Source organism: Hibiscus syriacus, unplaced genomic scaffold (genome assembly GCF_006381635.1).
Source record: "Hibiscus syriacus cultivar Baekdansim isolate YM2019G1 unplaced genomic scaffold, ASM638163v2 tig00113722_pilon, whole genome shotgun sequence".
Classification (NCBI taxonomy): Eukaryota; Viridiplantae; Streptophyta; class Magnoliopsida; order Malvales; family Malvaceae; genus Hibiscus; species Hibiscus syriacus.
The window spans coordinates 2,384,343-2,408,938 of NW_024063469.1; the positions used below are offsets into that span (position 1 = coordinate 2,384,343).

General features: G+C 35.6%; 1 protein-coding gene across 3 annotated transcripts; it reads right to left on the reverse strand.

Moving 5' to 3' along the window:
• Window positions 1-13,124: 13,124 nt before the first annotated feature.
• Window positions 13,125-16,786, reverse strand: LOC120187180 (luc7-like protein 3). 3 transcript variants are annotated; one of them, XM_039190964.1, is made up of 9 exons: window positions 16,612-16,785; window positions 16,376-16,504; window positions 16,104-16,143; window positions 14,532-14,607; window positions 14,232-14,432; window positions 13,797-14,009; window positions 13,549-13,711; window positions 13,320-13,518; window positions 13,129-13,222 (listed from the first exon to the last, which is right to left on the reverse strand). In XM_039190964.1, exons 1-8 carry the CDS (start codon window positions 16,652-16,654, stop codon window positions 13,364-13,366), a joined length of 1,020 nt encoding a protein of 339 aa, XP_039046895.1. In that variant the 5' UTR covers window positions 16,655-16,785; the 3' UTR covers window positions 13,129-13,222; window positions 13,320-13,363. The 3 variants fall into 3 exon arrangements, with proteins under 3 accessions (XP_039046896.1, XP_039046895.1, XP_039046894.1); XM_039190965.1 differs by lacking the exon at window positions 16,612-16,785 and adding an exon at window positions 15,820-15,881 and having other exon boundaries at window positions 13,125-13,222; window positions 13,320-13,711; window positions 16,376-16,449; XM_039190963.1 differs by having other exon boundaries at window positions 13,320-13,711; window positions 16,612-16,786.
• Window positions 16,787-24,596: the final 7,810 nt, after the last annotated feature.

Consider the following 24,596-nt stretch of genomic DNA (forward strand, 5'->3'; position numbering starts at 1 on the left):
TTGATCCCAGCTCCGCGATCTGAAATGACACAAATTTTTTACCTTGTGATAACATGTGAACGTAAGTTTCGGAGGAAAAAAGCCCAAAAATCTGTATATTTTCTTTCATCAAGGGCAAAAACAACTGAAATAATGTTGCGATTACCATCTTGGATAACTACCAATAGTAAAACTTGCTTGTATTTTCTATATAAAAAAGTCTCGTCGATCTGGACCACATGCTTGTAGTATTTTACAGTATTAATGCACTGCGAGTAAGTCCAAAAAACCCGGTAGAATTGACATCGATCACAAAAAACTCAATCATTATAGTATGCATGACAAGTTTTAAAATCCACAATTATATAGGATTCAACCTCTTTACCACCCTAAACCAACTTGGAAGTTCGTTGTAAGATGCATCCAATTCGCCTTTAAGTTTTTTACTCACAATTTGCTTTGCCAACCATGCTTTTTTGTATGAGACGGAATACCCATACTGCGATTGTATAGCTGAAATCAACACAACAATAGCTATATTTGACCTTGCTTTTACCATGGGTATTATGGCTTGACACAACAATAGACATATGTGAGGACCGTTGTATACTGTTAGTTCTCATCTATTATTTTTCCTCTTCGATACACGAACCATTAAATTACATCCGTTTTCACATCGAACACAGTGACAGATATATTTTTCTACCGTAGAGCGGTTGACTCTGGACTGAACATAATTATGGATATTGTATTTTTTATAGCCATCATCACTTCTTATTTGCTTGAAAACTCTATGCCTAAATATAACTCACCATTAATTATTGATGAGTTAAACCCATAGTCATCCGCAAATTCTGACCCGTACATTCCACCATAGTCAACTTCATACATGTGTGTTGGAGGTTCAATTTGTGCCATGTTTATGGCAACTTCATCGACATCATCATCATCATCATCGGAGTTGAACTGCAGTGATTCTGGGTGAATGAATAGTCCAGTCTCAGCACCATCCGAACCTGGCTCATGAAGCGGTTATTCTGGTGGAGATAAGGGTTCCTTCATGCTCTCCACATTTAGGTCGAAGAACCTACTACTTGCATGCCTTCCCCTTGAACTAGAAGGCATCTCGATATTGAGATCGAAAAAGTTCGCAGTAGAATGCCTCCCTTGGACCTTGAACCCATTATATCAAATGAAAACTGTACAGATTGTTGCGTCGATGATATCTCCATATTTAGGTCAAAGAAATTGGCAGATGGATGCCTCCCCTTGAACTGGACGCTATATTGCTATACGAATTGTTCGTGGACCCACCTCGGTATAGATCGTAAAGAGTTGTTGATGAATGTCTCCCCATTGAAGTTGATGAGATGACACAATGATGTGGATTTCCCATTATGGAATTAAAATCATTACACATTACTGTAGTTGGGCTGTCAACTTGATCAGGTTGTTCAGCCAGCCCATAGTGGGAGCTTAATGACAGACCCCAAATAACACGTACTTTAAAAAACTTTGCATATATCTCCGTATCGGCGTTTGAATAATGATTTTGAGAATCAACCATCATTTCAACATCATCATTGTTCGATAATTTGAACGCTGTATAAGTTAACAGAAACAATGATGTTGGAAATCTGTATTGAAGCGACGACATTCTTCTAGTACTTCCAACATGAACCTTCCTTGAAATCTTCGTTATCATCTCCTCAAGAGTTATGTTTCTCTTGAAGGATATTTTTAACATAATGATTTGATACGAAAACAACGCCGGTTTCATCTTCCCGAATTTCTCCATCATAATAAACAATAGCTGAAATTCACATCACTCTTAGAGTTTGAAAGGGAGACAATTTTATGTCCGAAAAAAACCCTTAAACAAACCTAAATAAATAATATATGAATTAAAATACAACACAATAAAATTTTTACACATAAACGTAAATAATATAATTTTATATTATTACCGTATCGACAAAAATATTTCGACGTATGCTCCCACTTTCCAATTTTACAACCACAAAAATTAATTGAAAATAATTAGTGTAATATTTTTTTTTAAATAATCATACATAATTATTAAAAATATTATAAAAATTACCTTACGACGAAAGATCGAACGAACTTCTGAATCAAAGGTAAGAGGATTGTGGGGTGATATTTACGGGTTGAGAGGATTGTTGTGTGATGTTTTCGGGTTGAGAGGATTGTTGTGTGAATGTTTACGGGGTGAGAGCATTTCATTTATAGCCGAGAGGAAAAGCATTAAAGTCGAGAAATGCGGAAATAATTATACAAGGCGCGGCCCATGCACCGCGCCTATTTGGCGCGTGTGTCAGACGACAATAAGGCGTGACCCATGCACCGCACCTTACCCTACGTGGCATAAGGTGCGGTCCATACACCGTGCCTTACCTAGCGTGGCTCCACATCAGCGTAAGGTGCGGTGCATGGGCTGTGCCTTTCTGCAAAGGGTGTTAGACCGGGAAATATATCTGAAAGAGTGTCTGACACGTAAATATTAAACGAAAAGGTATTTTTTGGGAAAATCGCCTTAAATTAGATCGTATCAGTTATTAGAAGGAAAACGCTTACTCCAATTAAAACAGAGTTATTGGGCTTTTCAATCAATCCATCCATACTAGTTTTTAAATGATTTTATCAATCCCATAGGACAATTTAATAAGGCTAAATTAAAGCAATCCATTGTTTCCGGTTAATTTGTCAAATAAATTACATGTTTAATATCTATATTATTAATTTTGATTCATTTTATTATCTAAACTTTTAATTTTTTAAAATCATACCTGAAGTTTAGTTTTTGTTTCATTTTAATACCCCGTTCAAAATTTAACGCTAGATTTTGAAAAACTAGAAAGTTTAAGTACTAAAATAAATCAAAATTGATATTTTAGGTATTAAACACGTTAAGTTTTTAACGATGGGTACTAAAATGAAATAAAAACTAAACATTAAGTATGATTATGAAAAAAATGAAAGTTGAAGAATTAAAACAGACAAAAATTGATAGTTTAGGTACTAAATACGTAATTTGTTCTACAATTTAAGGAATTGTACATATATATTGTCACGACTCGCCAGGCTGTGATCGAGCCAAGTGAAGACTAAACTAGTATAGGCACATCCAGACCCTCTTGGGCCACCATAGGGGCGTCATCAAGACATCATAATGCGACACCAAGCCACCATAGGGGCCTGCAGAAACATCCTGGGCCACTGAAGCTTAAGCTGGCCCAAGTTGAATAAGTCTTTTTATTATTTAATTTTTATTATTTTTTATCTTTTATTTTGAATTCAAAATAAAAATAAGAAAAATATTTAGCTAGATTTCTTTTTAATCTTGGCCATTGATGTAATTCAATTTCTACCGTTGGATGTAGGGAGCTTTCACTATAAATAGAGGTTTACCCCCACCTTATTTTTCATTCAGAGTAGAATAAAGTTAAGTTTCTCTCTCAGTTTCTCTTGTTTTTATTATGAGTTATTTTCCTTTCGAAGTTTTTCTTATTTCCGCTCTTTTGTCTAAGTATATTTTTACTTAGATGATTCAGGCTGACTTAGCAGTTTTCACTCAGGAAAACATTTAAGGCCACACAATTTCTAGTTCATGATTCTAGGGGCATGACAAGTGGTATCATAGCATGTTTTCGAGAAGAAAGATTGCCCCACAACAAGGAGAAGCCTCGTCAGTCGATAAGTGTAATGTTGGAAAGAAACGAACATCACCCAGAGATGTTGTTAGTTCAACAGAAAAGAGGAAAAAGATAACAACATTGTGAGATGTTGTTAGCTCGATGGAAAAAAGGGTTACCAAACTTGAGGCTTCCATCAAAGATATCAAAGAGACCCAAGAGGAGTTAGAACCCTATTTGGTAAAACTAGAATCCTTAGATGGGGATCTACAAAAACTTGTTGATGAAGTTTACAACAAGTTGGCTGAACAAAGTAATGCATCCGAAAGCTTGATAGTAAGTTCGAAGAAGGAGATGAGGGTTCTTGTGAAACAACAAGTGGTAGAAGTAGAGGCCAGATTCACTTAAAGGATAAATGACCTTGAGAGTGAGTTACTCATCTATAAGACCGCTGTGAGGAGTGAAGTTCGAAATGAATTTCTAACACCCCACCTAGGATTGATATCCCAAACCCAAAAGAGTTCAAAGGGAGCATTCAACCCAAGAGGTGGAGAACTTTATTTGGTTCTTGGAGCAGTATTTTCGTGGCATGGGTATCGAAGACAATAACATCAAAGTAAACGCTACTTCTAATTATTTGATTGGTATCACCTATTTATTGTGGCGATGTAGATGTTTCGAGGTGAAAGAAAAAATTATTCTCTTCGAGACATGGAAGGAGTTCGAGCGAGAACTCAAGGCAAAATTTTACCTCAATAATACTCAGTTAATAGTCTGCACAAAGTTGAAGCAATTGAAGCGTAATCGCTCAATCATGGAGTATGACAATAGATTTACCAAGATAAAACTTCAGATTCTACACTTGAGTGAAACAAAAGGTTATTTTGCCTTCATGGATGGGCTAAAACGGTGGCCAAATATGGAGCTCCAACGCAGGGGAGTATAGGATCTCACCAGGGCATTAGATGAAGTTGAAGACATTGTCTAGTTTAAAATACGAAGAGCCGACCCTTCGAAACCAATGCCAAAATCCAGAGGCAATGGTGGGGAAGGTAAGGAAAGAACATTCAAAGATGGATTTGACAAGCCTCTAGATAAGCCAGTGATAAACCTAAGAGGTTTTACAAGCCGTAGGAAAAGAACAATTAGCCTTTTAAATGTTACAACTATGGGGAAACTACATTGCACGAAAGTACCCACAGAATGAGAAAGTGTAGCAATTAAAGAGTCTGATGGTCCAGAAGAATTCTCAAACCTTGGTTCCATCATGTGTTCATTGGAAACCAATAAGTAACACAAGAAGAAGGGGTTTATGTTTGTAGATGTCAGCATGACAGGTTGGAAACTGAGTGCATTAGTTGATACAAGTGACTCAAAATTGTTCATGTCTGAGCATACTACTAAAAGACTTGACCTTCATGTTGAGAAGGTAAGAGGATTCATCAAAACTATTAATTCCAAAGAAGATCTGATTACCGGGAAAGTAATGGAGTCAAACTAAAGCTTGGTTATTGTATTGATAAGAAAATAATTAAGGTAATTCACTTAGATGACTTTGAATTTGTAGTTGGCCTAAGTTTCTTTAACCAAATCCATGTGTTCCCTGTTCTATTTTTTAACTGCTTAGTGATTCTTGACTCAAAGCATTAGTGTGTAACCAAAGTTTCAGAGTTGAGGCCAAAATGGTGTCAGATATTCAATTCCAAAAGGTGGTGTGTAAGGAGGAACCAATCTTTTCGATAAGCCATATGGTTAATGAGGTTACCAAGGTTGATTAATTCCCTAATAAGGTAGGACAAGTGTTAGTTGAGTTCCGTGATGTGATGCATTCAGAATTGCCTAAGAGTTTGCCACTGAAGAGGGATGTGGATCACAAGATTGAACTTGTGCCAAATGAAGAACCACCCACTAGAGCTCCCTATCGAATGGCTCCGTTCAAGTTGGAGGAGTTACTTAGACAATTGAAATAACTCCTTGATGTTGGTTACATCTACCCATCTAAGGAACCTTTTGGCACCTCGGTTTTGTTCTAGAAAAAGCATGATGGGTCGTTTATGATGTGCATCAATCATCGAGCTTTGAATAAGCTTACGCTAAAGAATAAGTATCCAATCCCTTTAATTGTTGACTTGTTTGATCGACTTGGTGGTACAAGGTGGTTCACCAAGTTGGATCTCATATCTGGGTATTATCAAGTCAGAATTACTAAGGGAGATGAATAGAAGACAACCTATGTGACTCGTTACGGTTCGTATGAATTTTTGTTGATGCCTTTCAGCCTCACGAATGCTCATGCTACCTTTTTCACTCTCATGAACAAGGTATTACATAATTTCTTGGATATATTTGTTTTTGTTTATCTTGACGATATTGTCATCTATAGTAAATCTCTAGAGGAGCATGTGGAACACTATAGGAAAGTGTTCAAAGAATTGTAAGAAAATGAGCTCTATGCGAAAGAAGAAAAATGCTCGTTCACCCAAAAATAAGTCCCATTTATCAGTCACATCATGGGAGATGACAAGGTTCAGATAGACGGGGACAAGATTCGGGTAATTAAAGAATGGAAGCCACGGACCAAGGTGACGGAATTGAGACCATTATTGGGGCTTGCAAATTATTATTGTCGTTTTGTGAAAGGCTACTCTAAACTTGTCACAAATTTGACCGAGTTGCTAAAAAAAATGACAATGTGTGGGATTGGGATTTAAAGTGCCAAGAAGCCTTTGAGGCAATTAAGCAAGCCATGGTGGGCGAGCCGGTGTTAGTGTTACCAGATTACACCAAACCTTTAGAGGTTTACACTGATGCATCAGATGTTGCCATCGAGGGAGTATTGATGCAGGAGGAACATCTTGTTCCTTATGAAAGCCGGAAGTTGAATGACACTGAAAAAAGATATTTCGTACATGAGACAAAGATGACTGTTATGGTGCACCGTTTGCAAACATTGTAATACCATGTTTTGGGTTTGAGGTTTGTTGTGTTTACTAATAATGTTGTAAATAATTATTTTCTAACCTAGAAAAAACTTTCTCCTAAGCATGCACGTTGCTAAGAATTTCTTGCTAGAATTCGATTTTTCCTTGTAGTACAAGCCATAGAAGGTGAATTATATGGCAAATGCTTTAAGCCGAAGGTATGCGATGGAGTTTGTGAGTTTACCTGAGGTGACATTTTTTTGAACGTATTATCGAGGGGTTGTCTCATGACCCAATAACCAAGATGCTTGTTGATCTTATGAAGGAAGGGAAAACCAGAAAGTTCTGGCTCGAGGGAGACTTGTTGTAGCTCGGGAAGTCAGCTCTTTGTTCTCTAATATGAAGAATTACATAAGGGACTCATGAGAGAGTGTCATGACTCTCAATAGACGGTACATCCGGGCATGAACCTGACTTTGGCCTTAATAAAAGAACAATATTATTGGCCATACATGGACAATGATGTTGAAGTCTATGTGAGAACTTGTATTGTGTGCCAACAACATAATATTGAGATGAAGAAGCCAATAGGAATGTTACAACCATTGCCTATTTCAGAGAAGCCATGGGAAAGTGTTTCTATGGATTTCATTGTTGGTTTGCCAAACACTGATGGATTATCTAGTGTAACGGTTATGGTGGACATGTTTTCCAAGTATGAGACTTTTATACCGGCTTTGAAAGTGTGCCAAACTGAGGAAGCATCTTGTCTTTTCATGAAGAACGTTTTGAAATATTGGGGCGTGCCGAAGACAATCATTAATGACTGAGACACATGATTCACTGTAAGGTTTTAGACTCAGTTATTCAAGTTGATTGGTCAAACTTGATTTTTTCAACGACTTGCCATCCACAGACCGATGAGCAAACAGAGCGAATGAACGCACTCATGAAAATTTAATTGAGACACTATGTAAGTGCCACACAGTGCAATTGGCCGAAGTTACTTGACGTGGCTCAGTTTTCCTACAATCTAAAGTGAAGCAAGGCTAATAATTAGAGTCCGTTCGAAATTGTAACAGGGAAACAACCGTTAACACCCAACATGGTTGTTTTCAGGTATGATGGGCTTGTTCTAATTGCACATGACTTCGCCATGGAGTGACAAGAGCACCATGAGTTAGCCCAAGCTTGTTTGCACAAGGCGGGTAAACGGGACAAGAAGTGGGCAGACGAAAGGCGTAGGGACATGAACTTTCAAGTTGGGGACCTTGTCCTTGCCAAGTTGACATCAATCTTGCGCAACCTGAATATGTACAAGGGGTTTGTGCGAAGAAATTGATGTAATTCAATTTCTACCTTTGGATGTAGGGAGCTCTCACTATAAATAAAGGCTTATTCCCACCTCATTTTTCATTCAGAGTTGAATAAAGCTAAGTTATGTTGTTGTTCTTATTGTGAGGTGTTTTCCTTTCGAAGTTCTTATTATTTTTGCTCTTTTGTCTAAGTATCTTTTCACTTAGACGATTCAGGCTGATTTAGCCATTTTCACTCAAGAAAACTTCTAAGGCTGCACAATTTCTAGTTCGTGATTCTAGGGACTTGACAATATATATATATATATATATATATATATATATATATATATATTCATTAAATTATAAGGGATTTTATTCTACTATTGATAAATTATAAAGATTTAAATGTTTTAATTTATTAGAATTTAATATAAATTATATATTGAATTTAAATTAAGATGTAGATCAGATATTATCGATTATAAATTAATTTCTAATTTTAGTTCAGTGATCTACTTAAAAAATATAATTATCACAATGAATTTATGAATGGAGAAGTTTTATTCCTTGCACCAATAAAAGAGTATTTACAAGTATATATAGCACCTTATCAAGCCTAACTAAATAACCAACTATAACATACTATCTGAACTAAATAACCACCATCCTTAACAATAATTAATATGTTTAATAAACATAAATTTTAGAATGATCCTTCGACTAGAAGACACTATTTTGTTGAATCCCCTGACTATTAAAAGCTACAAATTGACTATCCGATTATAGGGTGTTACTTTGTTGAATCATTGATTATTAAAAATTACAAAATGATCACCTGACTATTCATATGTTCCAAACTTATCCTTTTTTGTTAAAAGAATGAAAGCAGTCTGAGATGGATGATAACATATTAACTAATATATGATAAAATATGATCTTACAATCTCAAACGACCATCATATCACAACCATCATGTTAACGTCATACTCAAACAACCACCAATTTTTTAACATAAAATAACGGGTTTGAAACATATAAATAGTCGAGTGACTATTTTGCGGCTCTTAATAGTTTAGGGGTTCAACAAAATAACATTGTAGTAAGAATAACATTTTGTAACATTGAATAGTCGGGAGACTAAATAAGGTAGCACCCTATAGTCGGAGTTCGTTTATGTACTTTACTCTAAATTTTAAAAGATGATGTAATTAAAACTAAAATAGAAAATATTATTTATTATGTAAAAAATATATTATTATATATCTAACAAATTTTCTGAATCGACTAGAGATTGCGATTTGCAGAAGTTCAAACCAGAACGTTTCTTTAAGGAGTTGATATGAAACAGATTCTTTTTCTCCTTCGAATGAATTTCTAGATATGCTTTAATGTTAATATTAAAAGTCATAATTCAAGCGTTGTGCATCCCATGCCTTCCCCAAATTTGCGGATTGATTAGAAAAATAATCACAAGTTTATCATGTACCACGAGTCTCTAAATACTATTTAATGTCTTAGTATAACTGATTAGATGAATGCCTTAGTATTACTGCCAAATTTTGATTGAAATTACACTAACTTTGAAGTTGGATTAATTGTCTTTTCAAATAAACGGAATATATTCCCTAAGTAAGTATACACCCAAAAAATTTAAATTAAAACAAAATCTGAAATAAAAATTCATATATATATAAAAGCCAAACATAAGTAATTAAAATTCTTAGGATCCCCCAATACTATCATTGAACTAATGCTTCATTGACATCTGATAAGCCCCCAATAGGGCACCTCAATAATTAATTTGGATTATACGGTATTTTCTACAGTCTAGGGAGAACTCGTTACCTCGACGTGATGAGTTCCATGAGATATAATTTTTATATTATGGGCTTAATATTTTAATATTTCATGTGAAAAAAATTATTATTTTTTTAGATTATTATACAGATTTAATGTTGGAAAGAAAAAAATATACTGGAACTCATCACGTCGAGGTGACGAGTTCTGTTAGATTTTTCTCTCTCTAAAATGTGGTAGATTAGGTTGAAAAGAATAATAAACTATGAACATTAGATTAGACTTTCATAAATGCACATTAGGAAGAAAAAACTATAAACTTAATACATTAACATAAGGACGTAAATATGACTAACCTTACGAACATCATAAACATTAAATAAAATCATTAACATAGGAGTATTGATTAAGAAGTTTTAATCTTCGTGATCAATAGACTCGTCAGAGGTAAGATTAAGTTATTCAATTCTCCATTCTTTTTGTTGTTGTCGTGCACGTACGAATTGGAACCATGCTTCTGGGTCTCCATCATCTATATTTTTTCTTGGTCATTTGTCTGAGTTGTTGGAATATTCGAGTTGGAAGTAACATCTTCAATGGTACGAGCAAGGTTGAGATCATCTAACTCTACAAACAAATCGACAGTAGAGAAAGAGTGATAGTAATATGTCTGAATCATTCCAGTAAGGTCTATATCATCGCTTAGATGAAACCTCGTGTATGATAGTGGAAATCTATAATATAAGGAAGATACTATTCTAATGTTTCTGAGTAGAACTCTTGTTTCTATACTGAACTTCAACTCGAATAGTTTACTATTATTTAGGAAACACATGGTTATAGATTTGCAATTGTAAAAAACAGTTGCACAAATAGTTGACATGTTTGAAGGAAAAAACCTCAAGCTTTGGAAGTGAAAGATTGAAGGTGTTTTGATTTTTTTGCATCAATAGCAGAGTAAAATGGCTTTCAACTCACACATGTTAATAATTGCTGAAGATAATTAAATGGGCATTGAAAAGTTGGTGAAATTGGTCATTATTTGGCCTATGAGAAACACATTTTTTTCCTGATATGAAGTGATAAATGCACCACACAAAAGTTTTTTGATTTGAGTTGATACATCACTGAAAAATTGCTGAAGATGATAAGACACATTTCACTCGTTATCTGAAATGTTGTTTAAATTATGCATTGAATGACCTTTGAAAAGTTGCATAATATGATAATGTACCACTATTTCACCCGTTTTTTAAAAATTTGTTTAAATTATGCATTGAATGACCTATGGAAAGTTGTGGCATACATGAAACTATTAGTGGAGAAAAATCCAAGGATCTCAGTATCAATGATTGTGACATCAATACGAAATACATTTGGGTATATTTCGTCTTATTACAAGTCCTGGATGGCCAAACAGAAAGCTATGACACTACTATACGGTGATTGGGATCAGTCGTATAATGAGTTGCCACATCTATTGCACGCAATGGAATATTTCATCACAGGGACCATTGTTCGCTCCTACACTTATCTTGCAACCACATTTGATAGACAAATTATCCCTGGGAGGAGAATTTTTAGAGGCTTATTATGAGCTTTCAAGTCACAAATTGAAGACTTTCGTTACTACAAACAAATGATTCAAGTGGATGACATTTTTCTGTACAGCTTATACAAATACATCCTTATGATAACTGTTGCACAAGATGGTGACAGAAACAACTTCCCCATTGCCTTGTCCATTGTTAAAAACGAGTTCGAGGAAATGTGAAATTTATTTCTGCCTATGAACGAGTTTAAGTATCTCCCGAACAATGCATATTGTCCACCTACTGTCTCTGAAGAATGATTGTCCAATCCGTAATTATGAAGAAAGTTGAGGGATTATCCTGAATCTAATCAAATTCATACTAATATGGATGACCCTCAAAGAGAACAAGGTCTATCAAAGTTATGTGGCCACTGTAGAGGTGGTGGCCACTGTAGAGGTGAAGGCCACAATAGAAAACACTACCTACATCTCCTAAGATATCGAGCTGATCGATAAATCCTTTGTAATCGTATTCCCATGTTGTACTGATTTTACAAATATTAATGATAAGTTTACAAATATCTCTTTATTTATATCCAAAAGTTATGAATATTTTTTTAAATTATTTTTATTTCTTCCGTGACATTTACATCGTTATACATATTGGCTGTGTTATTTTTGGGAAGGTCGCTGAAGGTGCCACCGCCCTGTATAACAGATCATGGAGCACAACAGCTGTCGGTTGATATTCAGTACTTGCTATATAACAGATCATGGAGCACAACAGCTGTCGGTTGATATTCAGTATTTGAGTAATGTGCCTTCTGCTCTCCTCATGTCAATTCCGGTTCTTTCAACCTGCCTTGCAACTCCTAGGCATCAGTTAAAAGATCTGTTGAAGTCTGATAATGGGAACCACCTTGATCTTCCTACCGCTAACATTGTGTAAAATTCGGGGGTCTGAATTTGGATTATTAAATTTTGCTCCACTTTGTAATTTGAAAAAACCCAGTTTACGTTCCGTATTGGCCATTTTTTTTAGTTTTTACTAATGAAATGATTCCCGTTTGCACCTGTTTCTTGGTAAATGGAATCTATGGTAATTTTATTCCGTTCACAAAACAGATGTTCAATGGACGTTAACTCTTACAGTTGAATATTATTTGCTACATTTACCGGAGCCCCCCACGGTAACTCAATGAAATTACTAGTCAAATAAAAAATTACTTCCAAACTAAAGGTTACGTAAAAATTAATAGTTCAACAAATGTATGGTATTGCTCGGCTATCCTCAAAACCAAAAGGAAACATGGAAAAAATAGCAATCTTGGACCAACACTGATTTAGGTCGCAGCGAAATTCTCTCGTTTTTAGCTTTTGGATATAAATAAAGAGATATAAGGCCCTTTTCACGGACCAAATAAACTTTATTTCAACCTTCAAAATCAGTATTCAAACAACAAATCCATCACATTGTAAACTTGTAATCATACAAAAAACATCACAAGAAACCAAATAGCTCAACCTAGCCGCTTACAAGACTAAACAGAAGGGTGCAGTATTCTATTGCATGGGTTTTTAAAGGCATAAGAAATGCGTCAAATTTTACTTCTAGGTTCAAACCACGTACGGTTAAAGGCACTTTCGCAATTTATCTCAGATTTTCCCTGTACTATTCCACAACAGCAAGCCTTTTCAAATAATAATTGATATAAAGCCACATACGCATCAACGGAGACAACCATAAAATAAAAACGCATAAATGGATGCCTAAGTCAACTAAAGCATTGTGGTGCTCTAACTGAAATTTGCTCTATTAACTCGAAGCCAGAAGATCCTCTTTCTCAGCAGCTTGACTATGGATAAAAGCAATATGAATGAAGCAGGGATAAATAAGACTCAAAACAATGTCCATAGATGCGTGATATAAGTTTAGTCCAACCAAAATAAAAGGAACAATAATATTGTTATACCTACCTCAACCCTTTTCTTCTCTAGTAATTTTGATGAAAGGGAGGAGTTGGTACAGTCCCAACAAAGCTGTGAGTTACCAAGAAAAAAGTTTCATCCATGGTGACAATTTAGCTCTACTCCAAAAGCACACGTTTATAAACTAGAAATAAAATAAGAGGTCTACCTCATTGGCTTTCAAAGCCAAAACAACTATTGTACAGAATGGCACTAATATCGGCGAACTGGACTTCTTGAGGACCTCCTGTTACTATGTCTACCAGGGGAACGGGGCCTGCTGAGATTATGATGCCTATCTCTGCCCCCATCCCTACCATTCTTGTACCTCCATTCCCTCTCTCCATCCCTACTACCTCTCTCATTCCTCTCTCGAGACCTTTCATGATCCAAATCACGTTCTCGGTATCTGTCTGAATCCTTGTCTCGATCCTGATATTTGTCCCTATCACCTGAATCACTTTTGCTCCTGCTCTCGTATTCCTTCTCCCTCTGCTTTCTCCGTTCAACTTCTTTTTCTCTAGCTAATCTTTCCTCTTCCCTCGCTTTCTCCTTTGCTTCCTGAAAAGTTCATTCAGGTTCTTCATTCACAACAGAAGGATAAATATACTGACACCCACAAAGCATTCTACTCAGAAACATTTACCTTGAACTCGGCGATGAAATCCCGAACCATTCCATAACCAATATGTTGCTTTCCTGTAACATGGGATTGAGTCCTCTCAGCAGCATCATTAGCTATTAGAAAAGATCCACAAACCTCACATAGAGCCATTTTCTTCTCCTGTGCAAGCATCAATACTTTATCATTTTGAGGTTGTTGAGTCAAGACTGTCTTCTCAGTATTAAGTGCCTCCACCTAAACAAATATCACAGAAGGTCAAACTTCAAAACCTGAAATGCCTATTGTGATAAATTTAAAAGCCATAAGTGAAATGGAAAAAAATAAACATATTAAAGACGCAATCAGACAAAAAGAAAATTTCCAAGGTGGTCAACTGCTGTCTGTCCGGTATGTGACAACATTTAGAATAAACTTTTGGATCAATCACTAAAGGATAATGTAAAACCTTAACCGCACCTTTCTCATAAGTGCCTCAGCTTCATCCACCTTTCCAGCTTCACCAAGGCTCTCCACTTGCTCCAGCAGATTTTTTAATTTTTCCTCTAAGACAGATAATTGTTCAGACTTTTCTGCAGATAGTGGAGCAGGTGGTGCTGGTTCTACCTCTTGAGCAAGGCGTTCTCGTCCACGCCTAACTCTTCTGTCAAGGTCCATCACCTAGACAGTGTAGGCATGTTATGTGATATACGAATACAAGTGTTGTCACGGGAAAACAAGAGGGATATTAAGTTAAAAAGTGAGGGAAATGGAACCCACCAATTTCTCACAGAACTTAGCCAGTTCAGCTTCAAATTTCGGCACATATGCATCGTGTCTGGAGGACTTCTCAAAACTAAAGTCACAAATATCAAACACCAACTTAAAATATGAATCCCACATGAAAAATGTACATTGATCAGAAAAAACAGAACTGGTCCAGACTCCAGACAACTCAACCTCCAAAGTTAGAGGCTGCAAAATAGCTAGTAGACAAGTTATTTTTTGTAAACAATGCAAGATACTGCGTGCAACTTACAAGGGAAAAATATCAAGCAGCAATTTAGCATAAGGGAACCAGATATGAAAGCAGCAGCAATGATATAACTTAAACCGTGGGGCACTTTAGATCACAATTTTTTCCAGCACATCTTAAAAGAAATTTTTCCCCACACGTGGTAAGTAAGCTATAATTGCGAGGCAGGTTTACTTTAAAAAGCATGATGCACCCAAAATATACTTACTAAAAAGTGAATTACTGCAACTTTTTCTCATCTGATATTACCATATATTGCCAAGGGATTACCAGTCACCCCAAAGATTAATGTGCTTTGGTTAAATTTTACTTCATTCTTGTAACAATACCATCTCATCCTTTAACATATCAGATGAGACAAGAACAAGTTACTCAGAAGGCAAAGTATATCCGAAAATTGTTTCAAAGGGACAGTGGTTTGAGACAGGTCAAAGGGGAAAAGATATAGAAAAATTTGCTCTCCTGTGTGCATCAGTCACCCATTTAGATTTCCAGGAATGATACCATTAATAATACAGAAGAGAGGTAATGTTAAAATGTTACATCCAGAATGTCACTACAATTCAAACAGATATAAAAGTAGACATGCAATTTTGAGCAAGTAAATGACCCCCAATTAATTGGTATGAAAAATCCCCCAGTATCTCTGATGGTGCTGACTGTGATGGCAATAATGTTAACTGTGGATACTTGAAGGAGGGAAATCAAAAAGCAAGGTTTCAAGAGCTAAGCACCAATGGCATGGAACACAATCAATTACCTCTATAATTACTTCCTCAATTTTAATTATTGTGACTAATACCGCTCCATTTTACATGGAAAGTTAGAATACATAATCTTTTTTTCATTTCCCCTTGGAAAATAAAATTGAGGTCCTAAAGCATTTCTTTGTAAGAAAATCAAAGGTTTAGAAAGGATCCAACATAAAACATCCTTCCCCCCTTTTTTCCAATAACATCCTTTGATGATAAGAGTTCAATTATCTCTTCATACCCCTTGTAAATATCTGATCGGAATGTTTAGATCAGTTACCTCAAAAAGAAAAACCAGCAACACCTTAGCATACCGCGTGTAATGCATAATTAAGTTCCATCCTACATGGACATATGAAGAAGCTAACTTAATAAGGAAAACACAAGATCAGTAACATTCTTCATAAATGTTTATTAAAATTTCACTATTAATCACCAAGGCTATGCAAGGTTAAAAAACAAACAGAATAAGCACAGGCATTTAAACAGCCATCTGTGATGCATTTGGACAAAATGGAAATTTCACAGCATAGACATCCAAAAAGAATGCCCATTGAATCCCACCTTTCTTTCAACTTCTGATCATGAACTCTAGGGCATGGTCCTGATCCACCAAAACAGAACACCATAAAACAGTCATTAAACTTTCACATTCTCTTAACACAGCTCAGTAACCACTACTAAGATACGAAGCAGCTAAAGGAAAATAAGAAGACCTAACCGTCTCAGAAACTATAAGAAACAGAATCATCGAATATAGTAAAACATTCTCTGATTATGTAATAAATTATTATTGGAATCAAATAGCAACTGGAAATTCAAAATTCAAAACGCACCGAGATCACTGCGAGTGTTGACGAAGAGGTCGTGAGGACAAAAGCGAACCATATAAAATGCACAAACCTCTTTATCATCCCATCGAAGTTCCTTGTGTCCCTTTTTCTCTTCCTCAGTTAAATTACGAGCTATAGTTTTTTTTGTCAACAAAAGAAAAATGTTAGAAAATGAACTCGTACAAAACCCAATAAATAAACAAATATCGGGGCCAAATAGATACGAAGTTTCCAAATACCCGTTCCCATGAGTTCGTCAAGCAGAGCTCGCTGTGCATCCATGGCTTAGATTTGAAATAGTGAGGGAGATTAAAGAATTTCAAGGATATTTCCGCAAATAGAATCCTACTAAATTCAACTCGAAGGGAAACAGATTTAGGGTTTTGCGGACGGAGAGGCGCAGTAGATTATACTTTTAGGCTAACTGTTAGGAACCCGAACAACTGTCATTAGATAAGGGATTAATACAAAAATAAATGCATACTACTATGCTTAAAATTAAATTTTGGTGTTTAATTTTTTTTATTAAAAACACGAGTCTAACTTTTACGGTTATAATTTTAAACGATTATCGTAAAAAAAAAAGTTAAATAACACATATCACGTGTATATATTATTATTTTTTTAAAAAATAATAATAATATTTAAAAATATATTTTTTTAAAAATACGTGATACATGACACTTATGGATTCCTTTAATGGTAAATACCAACAATTATTATACACTTATTTTTAACGAAAAATACTTCAAACACAACCAATCAATTTTAAATTTTAAGCACTTATTTTTATATTAAACCTGAGATAAAAAAACTTAAATATACCAATGTTTCCTAAATTATATATTTTATAATGAGTTATCTCTTAAAAAATTTCTATATTTTATTACTGAATCATATTCATATTCATATATATATATATATAATCGTTGAGCTTGAACATCTACATAAACTATCAAATATAACTGCAATAATCATTATAAAATCAAAAGGAAAAAATTATGAAGGTTCTTTAAGAAGTTGAATACTCCTAATTCATTCAATATTGCAAGAATATGATCAGTATTTTAAAAAAAGAAAGTCAGATCCATTGTTCGTAATAGCTTATTTAAGACATTATTACAGTAGTCATATATATACATATGCAACATTTTTGACGACCTTTCATTGAATTGTAACTTTCTTTTCTCTTACCTTATTTTCATGGTTGTAGTTACTTCGAATTTGATTTGATTATCATTAACGAAAATATAAATTAAAAGGAAAAAAGTGGAAAACTTAATTTAATATATAAATTAAGAAAATATCAACTTTTTAATATTGATTAAAAGTAGAAAATTTGATTTTTATAATCTCTATTAAATAAGATTCTTTTTTATTTTCAATTAACTATACCTATAAATAAATACGAGAGATAAAGGTTATATATCAAGTTGTCTGTGATTTTTTTGAAAGAACTTTTTAAATAAAAGTTCAGTGTTCTTTATTTTAAGATGGTTCTATCGTGCTTTCGTTCCAAGAAATATCCTCAACAGGTATTTTAATTTTAATTAATTTATATATATATATATGGGTAAATAAATATTAACTTTTGAATTTCAAGAGGTGATTGTGAAAATCACGACCATGAATGATGAAAAGACAAAGATGAAAGTTATGGAGACCGTTGCTGACATACATGGAATAATACTCTATCAAGAGATATTTTTGTTTCTCTAAAATCATTATCTAGTTTTGGCGTCAGATTTTGATGAACATGCGTTGATACAATAGCGACAAATGTGAGTGAGCAGAAACTAACAGTCGTAGGAAAGGTGAATTCGGTTACCATTGTAAAAAAACTCGATAAGATCAGCAAAGTCGAGATTACTCTCGACAGACTTTTTAAAGAAGAAAATAAAGATAAAAGGAAGTGATTAGTTAAATTTTATGTTTTCTTTATTTATGTTTATCTATACAGATTGAAGACTGTGTTTTCTGTAATTTGCATATCCTTTAGTCTACCTACATTATTAAACATGATTGTTGAGTCAATCAAGAGGATGAAATAGTCAAGAGATGGGTGAATTGACAAATAAAAATTTTGGTGGAAGCTTAAGAAAAAATAAAAATTGAACACAAGAATTTTAGAGTGGTTCGACTTTTTAAATCAAAGTCTACATCCACTACTTTAGCTATCCAAACTAAGGATTTCCACAAATTTATTAATCTGTATCAACCTTTGAGGACAAAGTGTAACCTTACAACTCTCTCAAGAATTATACCCCAAATTCTTGAGACACTCTCTCAAATAGAAAATTACAAATCGCAAACTTGGAAAATCTCAATAGTAATGTATCTAACACCCTAATCCCTAATAACTACACTATACTAAATGCATTCACTAAATGTGCATGCTAGAGGCACATGTATAAAGACACGAGAATATTGATTTAACATACTAAAGTAGGCATCATGGTGTGGCTGAGGGTTCTGCATCTCAGAGCTCACACATCCCTCTAGTCTTCCTAAATGGGCGAGATCCGGAATTACATTGAGAGCGTACGCCTGACCAACTACTCCGTCGAGTCTTAGGGCATCTGTGCCCAACTGGCGGCTAAGTGTCTTGGCACTAACTGGGATATCCAACTATACGATCATATATGCTAAAGTAATTCCAGTGTCCTGACTGTGTCCCGAACATCAATTAAGGCTAGTTTTATGTCATTATAGTTGTTGTTGTTTCTAACTGTTCTAAGTTTATTTTTTTCTCACTTGTAGTTTTATTTCATGGTGTTCTGGTATTATTGGGTCCATTAATTCTAACCCTTAAAACCCTTAGGGTTTCTTACCCAAAACTGTTCGTGGGTACTGATACTAAGCTCCTCAATATAGACATTGGCCTTTGGGTATCGATACTAACATTTAGGTATCAATACTACTGAATCATTAAAGGTTGATAACAAAGGGCTTGTATTTATACTCCTTCTTGAGTATCGATACTTCTGGTTTACGGTATTGATACTTTCCTGAGTACCGATACCAAATTTGGCTTTAATGTTTTGAAAAATTCCTAAGTATCAATACCCTTATTGGGGAGTATCAATACTTCTGGTTTACGGTATCGATAGTCTCATGAGTACCGATACCAAAAATGACTACTGAAGTCTGCTAAGTGAACTCGATATCGATACCACCCTACGAGTATCGATACCTTACTTATAATGTCGTACCCATTGCATGATTATCGATACTACTAGAACAAAATCACTTTGTACACTTAAAGAACAATAATAGTATTGTTCATTTAGTATCGATACTCATTCCCAAAAATATCCTATTTTAGACACGAAAATGTCTCCCCAACACTCCCAAACATCCTACTAAGGTCCCCAAAATGTTATTAAAATGTTAAGTGTGTTAAAAGAGATCATAATAGGTTTTTAACATGCTGAAAACATCAAAAGATGCATTCTACCATGGACATGCTTCATAACTCATGCAACATACCAAAACTAACCTAGTGATCTACATGTGGCAGAGTGGAGTTAAAAGTGAGTTACCTGGGGTTCCTAAGCTGCTTAAAACACCCAAGGTTCAACCAAAAGTGAGCTTTTACTTCCCCTTAGTCATGGAGCTTTCTCTAACTTCTCTCACTAAGCAATAGTCAAACACATGGATTACTAATGTTGTTGGAAAGTTTAGAAAAAAAAATTAAAACATTTTTAGGGGTCTGAATCTTCCAAAAATGGGCTGGTTTCATTTAAGTTTCTAACCCCCACTAAACCAATATGTGGTCACCATGCCCAAAGCTTGATATATGGGGCTTAAAAAGAAGCTTTGGGAGAGACGATTATGAATCTTACCTTAGGAAATTCGTAAAAAAGTTGGGGGTGTTAAAAAGCCTCCACCTTTTGCTAGCTAAACGTGAAGGAAAAATAGATGAGGTTGGAGGAGATGAATGGAGAAGATGAAAAAAAGCTTGGGGAAGGAATAGATGTTTAGGCATTATATCAACAAATTTTAATAAAAATAAGCCTTTCAAACTAAATAGGGTATAATTTCTCTTTTGGTCCTTCTGACTTTGATTACAACTAAAAACACTATTTTATCATCCATTAGGTTCAAACTACACTCATTTGGGTTAAACTTCCTTACAAGGCTAATAAATTTATTTTAAGGCCCACTTAGATTAACCTTAACTACTAACCCAGGATTCGGGGCGTTACAAATCTCCCTTCTTAATTAAAATTTCATCATCGAATTTACCTGAATAGAATATGTGAGAGTACTGAAGCTGCATTTTTTCCTCGGTTTCCCAAGTTGCTTCCTCAACGACATGGTTCCTCCACAACACCTTTACTAAAGTAATTCTCTTATTGCTTAGCTCCTTTACATCTCTAGCTAAAACTCTAACCGGTTCCTCCTCACAGGTAATGTATGGCCTTACCTTGATTTTCTCTAAGGGTATGACATGAGATGGATCGAAACGGTATTTTCTAAGCATGGATACATGGAATACATTGTGAATGCACTCCAACTCTGGTGGTAAGGCTAACTGGCAAGACACTGATCTAACCTTCTCTAGTACCTCGTAAGGTCATGTGAAACGAAGGGTCAACTTTCCTTTGCGACCAAAGCGAAATAATTTCTTCTATGGGGAAACCTTGAAGAACACTTTGTCCCCTATTACGAACTCTACATCATTGTGTTTTAAATTCGCATATGATTTTTTCTATTTGAAGCCTCCCTCAACTGACTATGAATCAACATGATTTCTTTCTTAGTTTCTCTGATCAAGTTTAGACCTATAATTTTACCCTCACTGAGCTCTATCCAACATAACGGAGTTCTATACTTGCACCCATACAAAGCCTCATACTGTGCCGTATGAATGCTTGACTGGAAACTATTGTTGTACATAAACTCCACTAATGGTAGGTGGTTCTCCGAACTACACTCAAAATCTATGATGGTGCACTTAAGCATGTCCTCTAAGATTTGGATGACATATTATGATTGGTCGTCTATCTGATGGTGGAAAATGGTACTGAAGTTTAGTTTGGTGCCTAAGGATTCATAAAGGGCTTTCTAGAAACGGAAAATGAATCAGAGATCTCTATCGGATATGATAGAAGTCGGTACTCTATGTAATCTCACTATCTCATGGATGTACAACTGAGCTAATCTCTCTAGGGTATAATTTATCCTAATTGAGAATGGGTTGATTTTTTAAAACGATCAACTATGACCCAAACTACATCGTGTCTCTATTTGGTCATGGGCAACCCAGTCATGAAGTCAATGGTTACTCTGTCTTATTTCCATTGAGGAATCTGAATGAGATGAAGTAAACCTGAAGGAACTGGTGTTCTACTTTAACCTACTGACACACTAGACATCTAGCGACAAACTGTAACACTTCCCTTTTCATGCCTGACCACCAATACAATTGTTGAAGCTTATTATACATCTTGTTATTACCTGGATGAATGAAGGATGGACTTCAATGTGTTTCATGGAGGATCTTACTATGTAACTAAGCATTTGTGGGTACGTACAATCGACCCCTGAAGTACAATACCCCCATCACGTAACTCAAAGCCTAATGCTTCGCCTAAACGAGCCTACTCGACCCGAGCCTTTAAACGATCATCTAAACTCTGAAATCTCTTGGTCTTACCCACCAACTCAGGCTCAACTCACAACTCGACTAACAACCCACCTTCACTAGACAATCTCAACCGTGCTAGGAGAGCTCACAACTCTGATATCGACTTTCTGCTCAAGGCATCCGCTACAACGTTTACCTTACTCTGATGGTAGTTTATCACACCATCGTAGTCCTTAAGTAACTCGACCCATCTATAATTTCTCAAGTTCAACTCCTTCTACGTAAGTAGATACTTAAGACTCTTGTGATATGTGAAGATGTGACATTTTTCACAAAAAATGTATTGTCGTCAAATCTTTAAGGCAAACACCACTGTGGGATAATTATGCTCGTGAGGTTTAAACTGATCAGATACGTAAGCTACAACCTTACCCTCCTACATTAAGACACATCAAAGACCATTTAACGAAACGTCACTGAAAACTATAAAGTCCTTACCCAAGTCTGGTTGGGTCAACACTAGGGCTTGAGTTAGGATAGTTTTCAATTCATCGAAGCTCTTCTGTCGCTTCTCACCCCACACAAAAGGAACTTCATTCTGAAGTAATTTGGTCAATGAGGGAAGCTATCATCGAAAATCCCTAAATGAATCGATGATAGTACCCAACTAAACCTAGGAAATTGCGTACCTCTAACACATTCTTAGGTGACTCCCACTCAACTATAGCCTAAATCTTCTAAGGGTCGACTCAGATATCGTATGCTCATAACCCAAAAATGAAACCTCTGGTAACCAAAACTCATAATTTCCAAACTTATAATACAAATGTCGATCTTGAAGTGTCTGAAGGATGACACGTAGATGTTGGTCATGCTCCTCATATGATCGTTAGTACACCATGATGTCGTCTATCAACACCACTATGAACTGATCTAGGTATAGGTGAAAGAATTAATTCATCAAGTCCATCAATATCGTTGGGGTGTTGATGAGTCCAAACGACATTGCTAGGAACTCATAATGACTGTATCTCATCCTAAAAGATGTTTTCGCTACATCGACATCCTTTACCTTCAACTGGTAATAGCCTGACCGCAAGTTAATCTTAAAGAATACACACACTCCTCTCAGTTGGTTGAAGAGGTCATCTATCCTAGGAAATGGGTAATGGTTTTTGATGGTTAACTTGTTCAACTGTCTGTAGTCGATGCACAACCTCATTGATCCATTCTTCTTCTTGACAAACATGACCGACGCTCCCTACAAAAAATGCTCGGTTGAATGAAACCTTCTTTGGAAACTCCTAAATCTAAGTCTTTAACTCTTTCAATTATATCGGTACTATGCAGTAGGGTGCAATGGACACCATAAATGAACCCATAATTACCTCAATACCAAACTCTAGTTCACGATCAGGCGATACACCAGAAAATCCTTTAGGAACACATAAGAGAAATCTCTCACTAATCGGGTATCCTTAAATGTTTAAACTAAAATTTGAGTTTCGACCACATGAGCCAATAAGGCCTCACATCCACGGTCGATCATCCTCTGGGCTTTTATAGCTTATACGATCCTTGACTGGCCTAATTTCTCACTGGTCATCAATAACTGGGTACCATCATCTACAATGAGCTTAAGCTATCTGTCTTTACACTTTAAATTGGCGTCATGCTCAGATAACTAATCTATACCTAAGTTCATGTCGAGTTTTTGGAAGGGTAATTCCATTAAGTTTGCTAGGAAACTCTGACCCTGAATTTCTACTGGACATCTTCGGTGAATCTTGTTTACTAGAACATATAGACTTAGAGGGTTCGATACTCAAACTCCTACGTCTAAGTATTCAGTTGAGATTTCTATCTCTTGAAATAGGTTAGAGTAAATATACGAGTGGGTGGAACCAGGATCTATTAATGTAGTAACTATAATGGAAACTTTTATGAATGTACCTGATATCACGTATGTTGTATTGCACTTATCCTGGGCTCTCCTCGCATACTGTCTGAAGGTTGGCCTCGGCTCTACATCAGCCACTAGTCTGGTTATCCCTATACTCTGTTATCCAGATACAATGCTACCACCATTCATCGGCCCCCAACCTCTCTATACAAACAATGTTGATCTTTGGGTCGACACTAGATTCATTCCTTGAGTCCCTGGATAGTCTCTGACAAAGTGATCTAAGGAGCCGCAACTGAAGCAACCCCTCGATCTCTATTGGCATGTCCCTAGATGCCTCATCTCATACTTACCATAAATAGGGTGAGTGAAGACTCTTGCTGACTCACTGGAACTAGCCCTGGAGACTGAGGTCAGGGGTCTTCTCTTAGGTTCGAATCTACCCCCTCAATCTGAACTATATCTAGTCGTCATCGATTTTATTACTAGGGGTCTCTACAAACCCTTACTATCTTTGGCCCTCTTAGCTGTAGTTTATGATGGTCTGGTCTGCTCGATGTGTAACACCCCTAACCCGTACCCGACCCAGATACGAGTTTAAGATGTCACATTGACTTTTTAAAACAATATTCTTACAAAATAACAAAACATTTGAACTCATATTAAGAAAATACAATAATATACTGTTGAATTATGTTCATTATAAAATTTAAGGCAAAAACATATTT

Coding starts and splice junctions, on each gene's coding strand:
- LOC120187180 (XM_039190963.1), bottom strand. CDS start 16,654: ATGGATGCACAGCGAGCTCTGCTTGACGAACTCATGGGAACGG. Junction 14,433..14,531: donor CTAAGTTCTGTGAGAAATTG/GTGGGTTCCATT, acceptor TACACTGTCTAG/GTGATGGACCTTGACAGAAG. Junction 13,712..13,796: donor ATTTCATCGCCGAGTTCAAG/GTAAATGTTTCT, acceptor TGAACTTTTCAG/GAAGCAAAGGAGAAAGCGAG.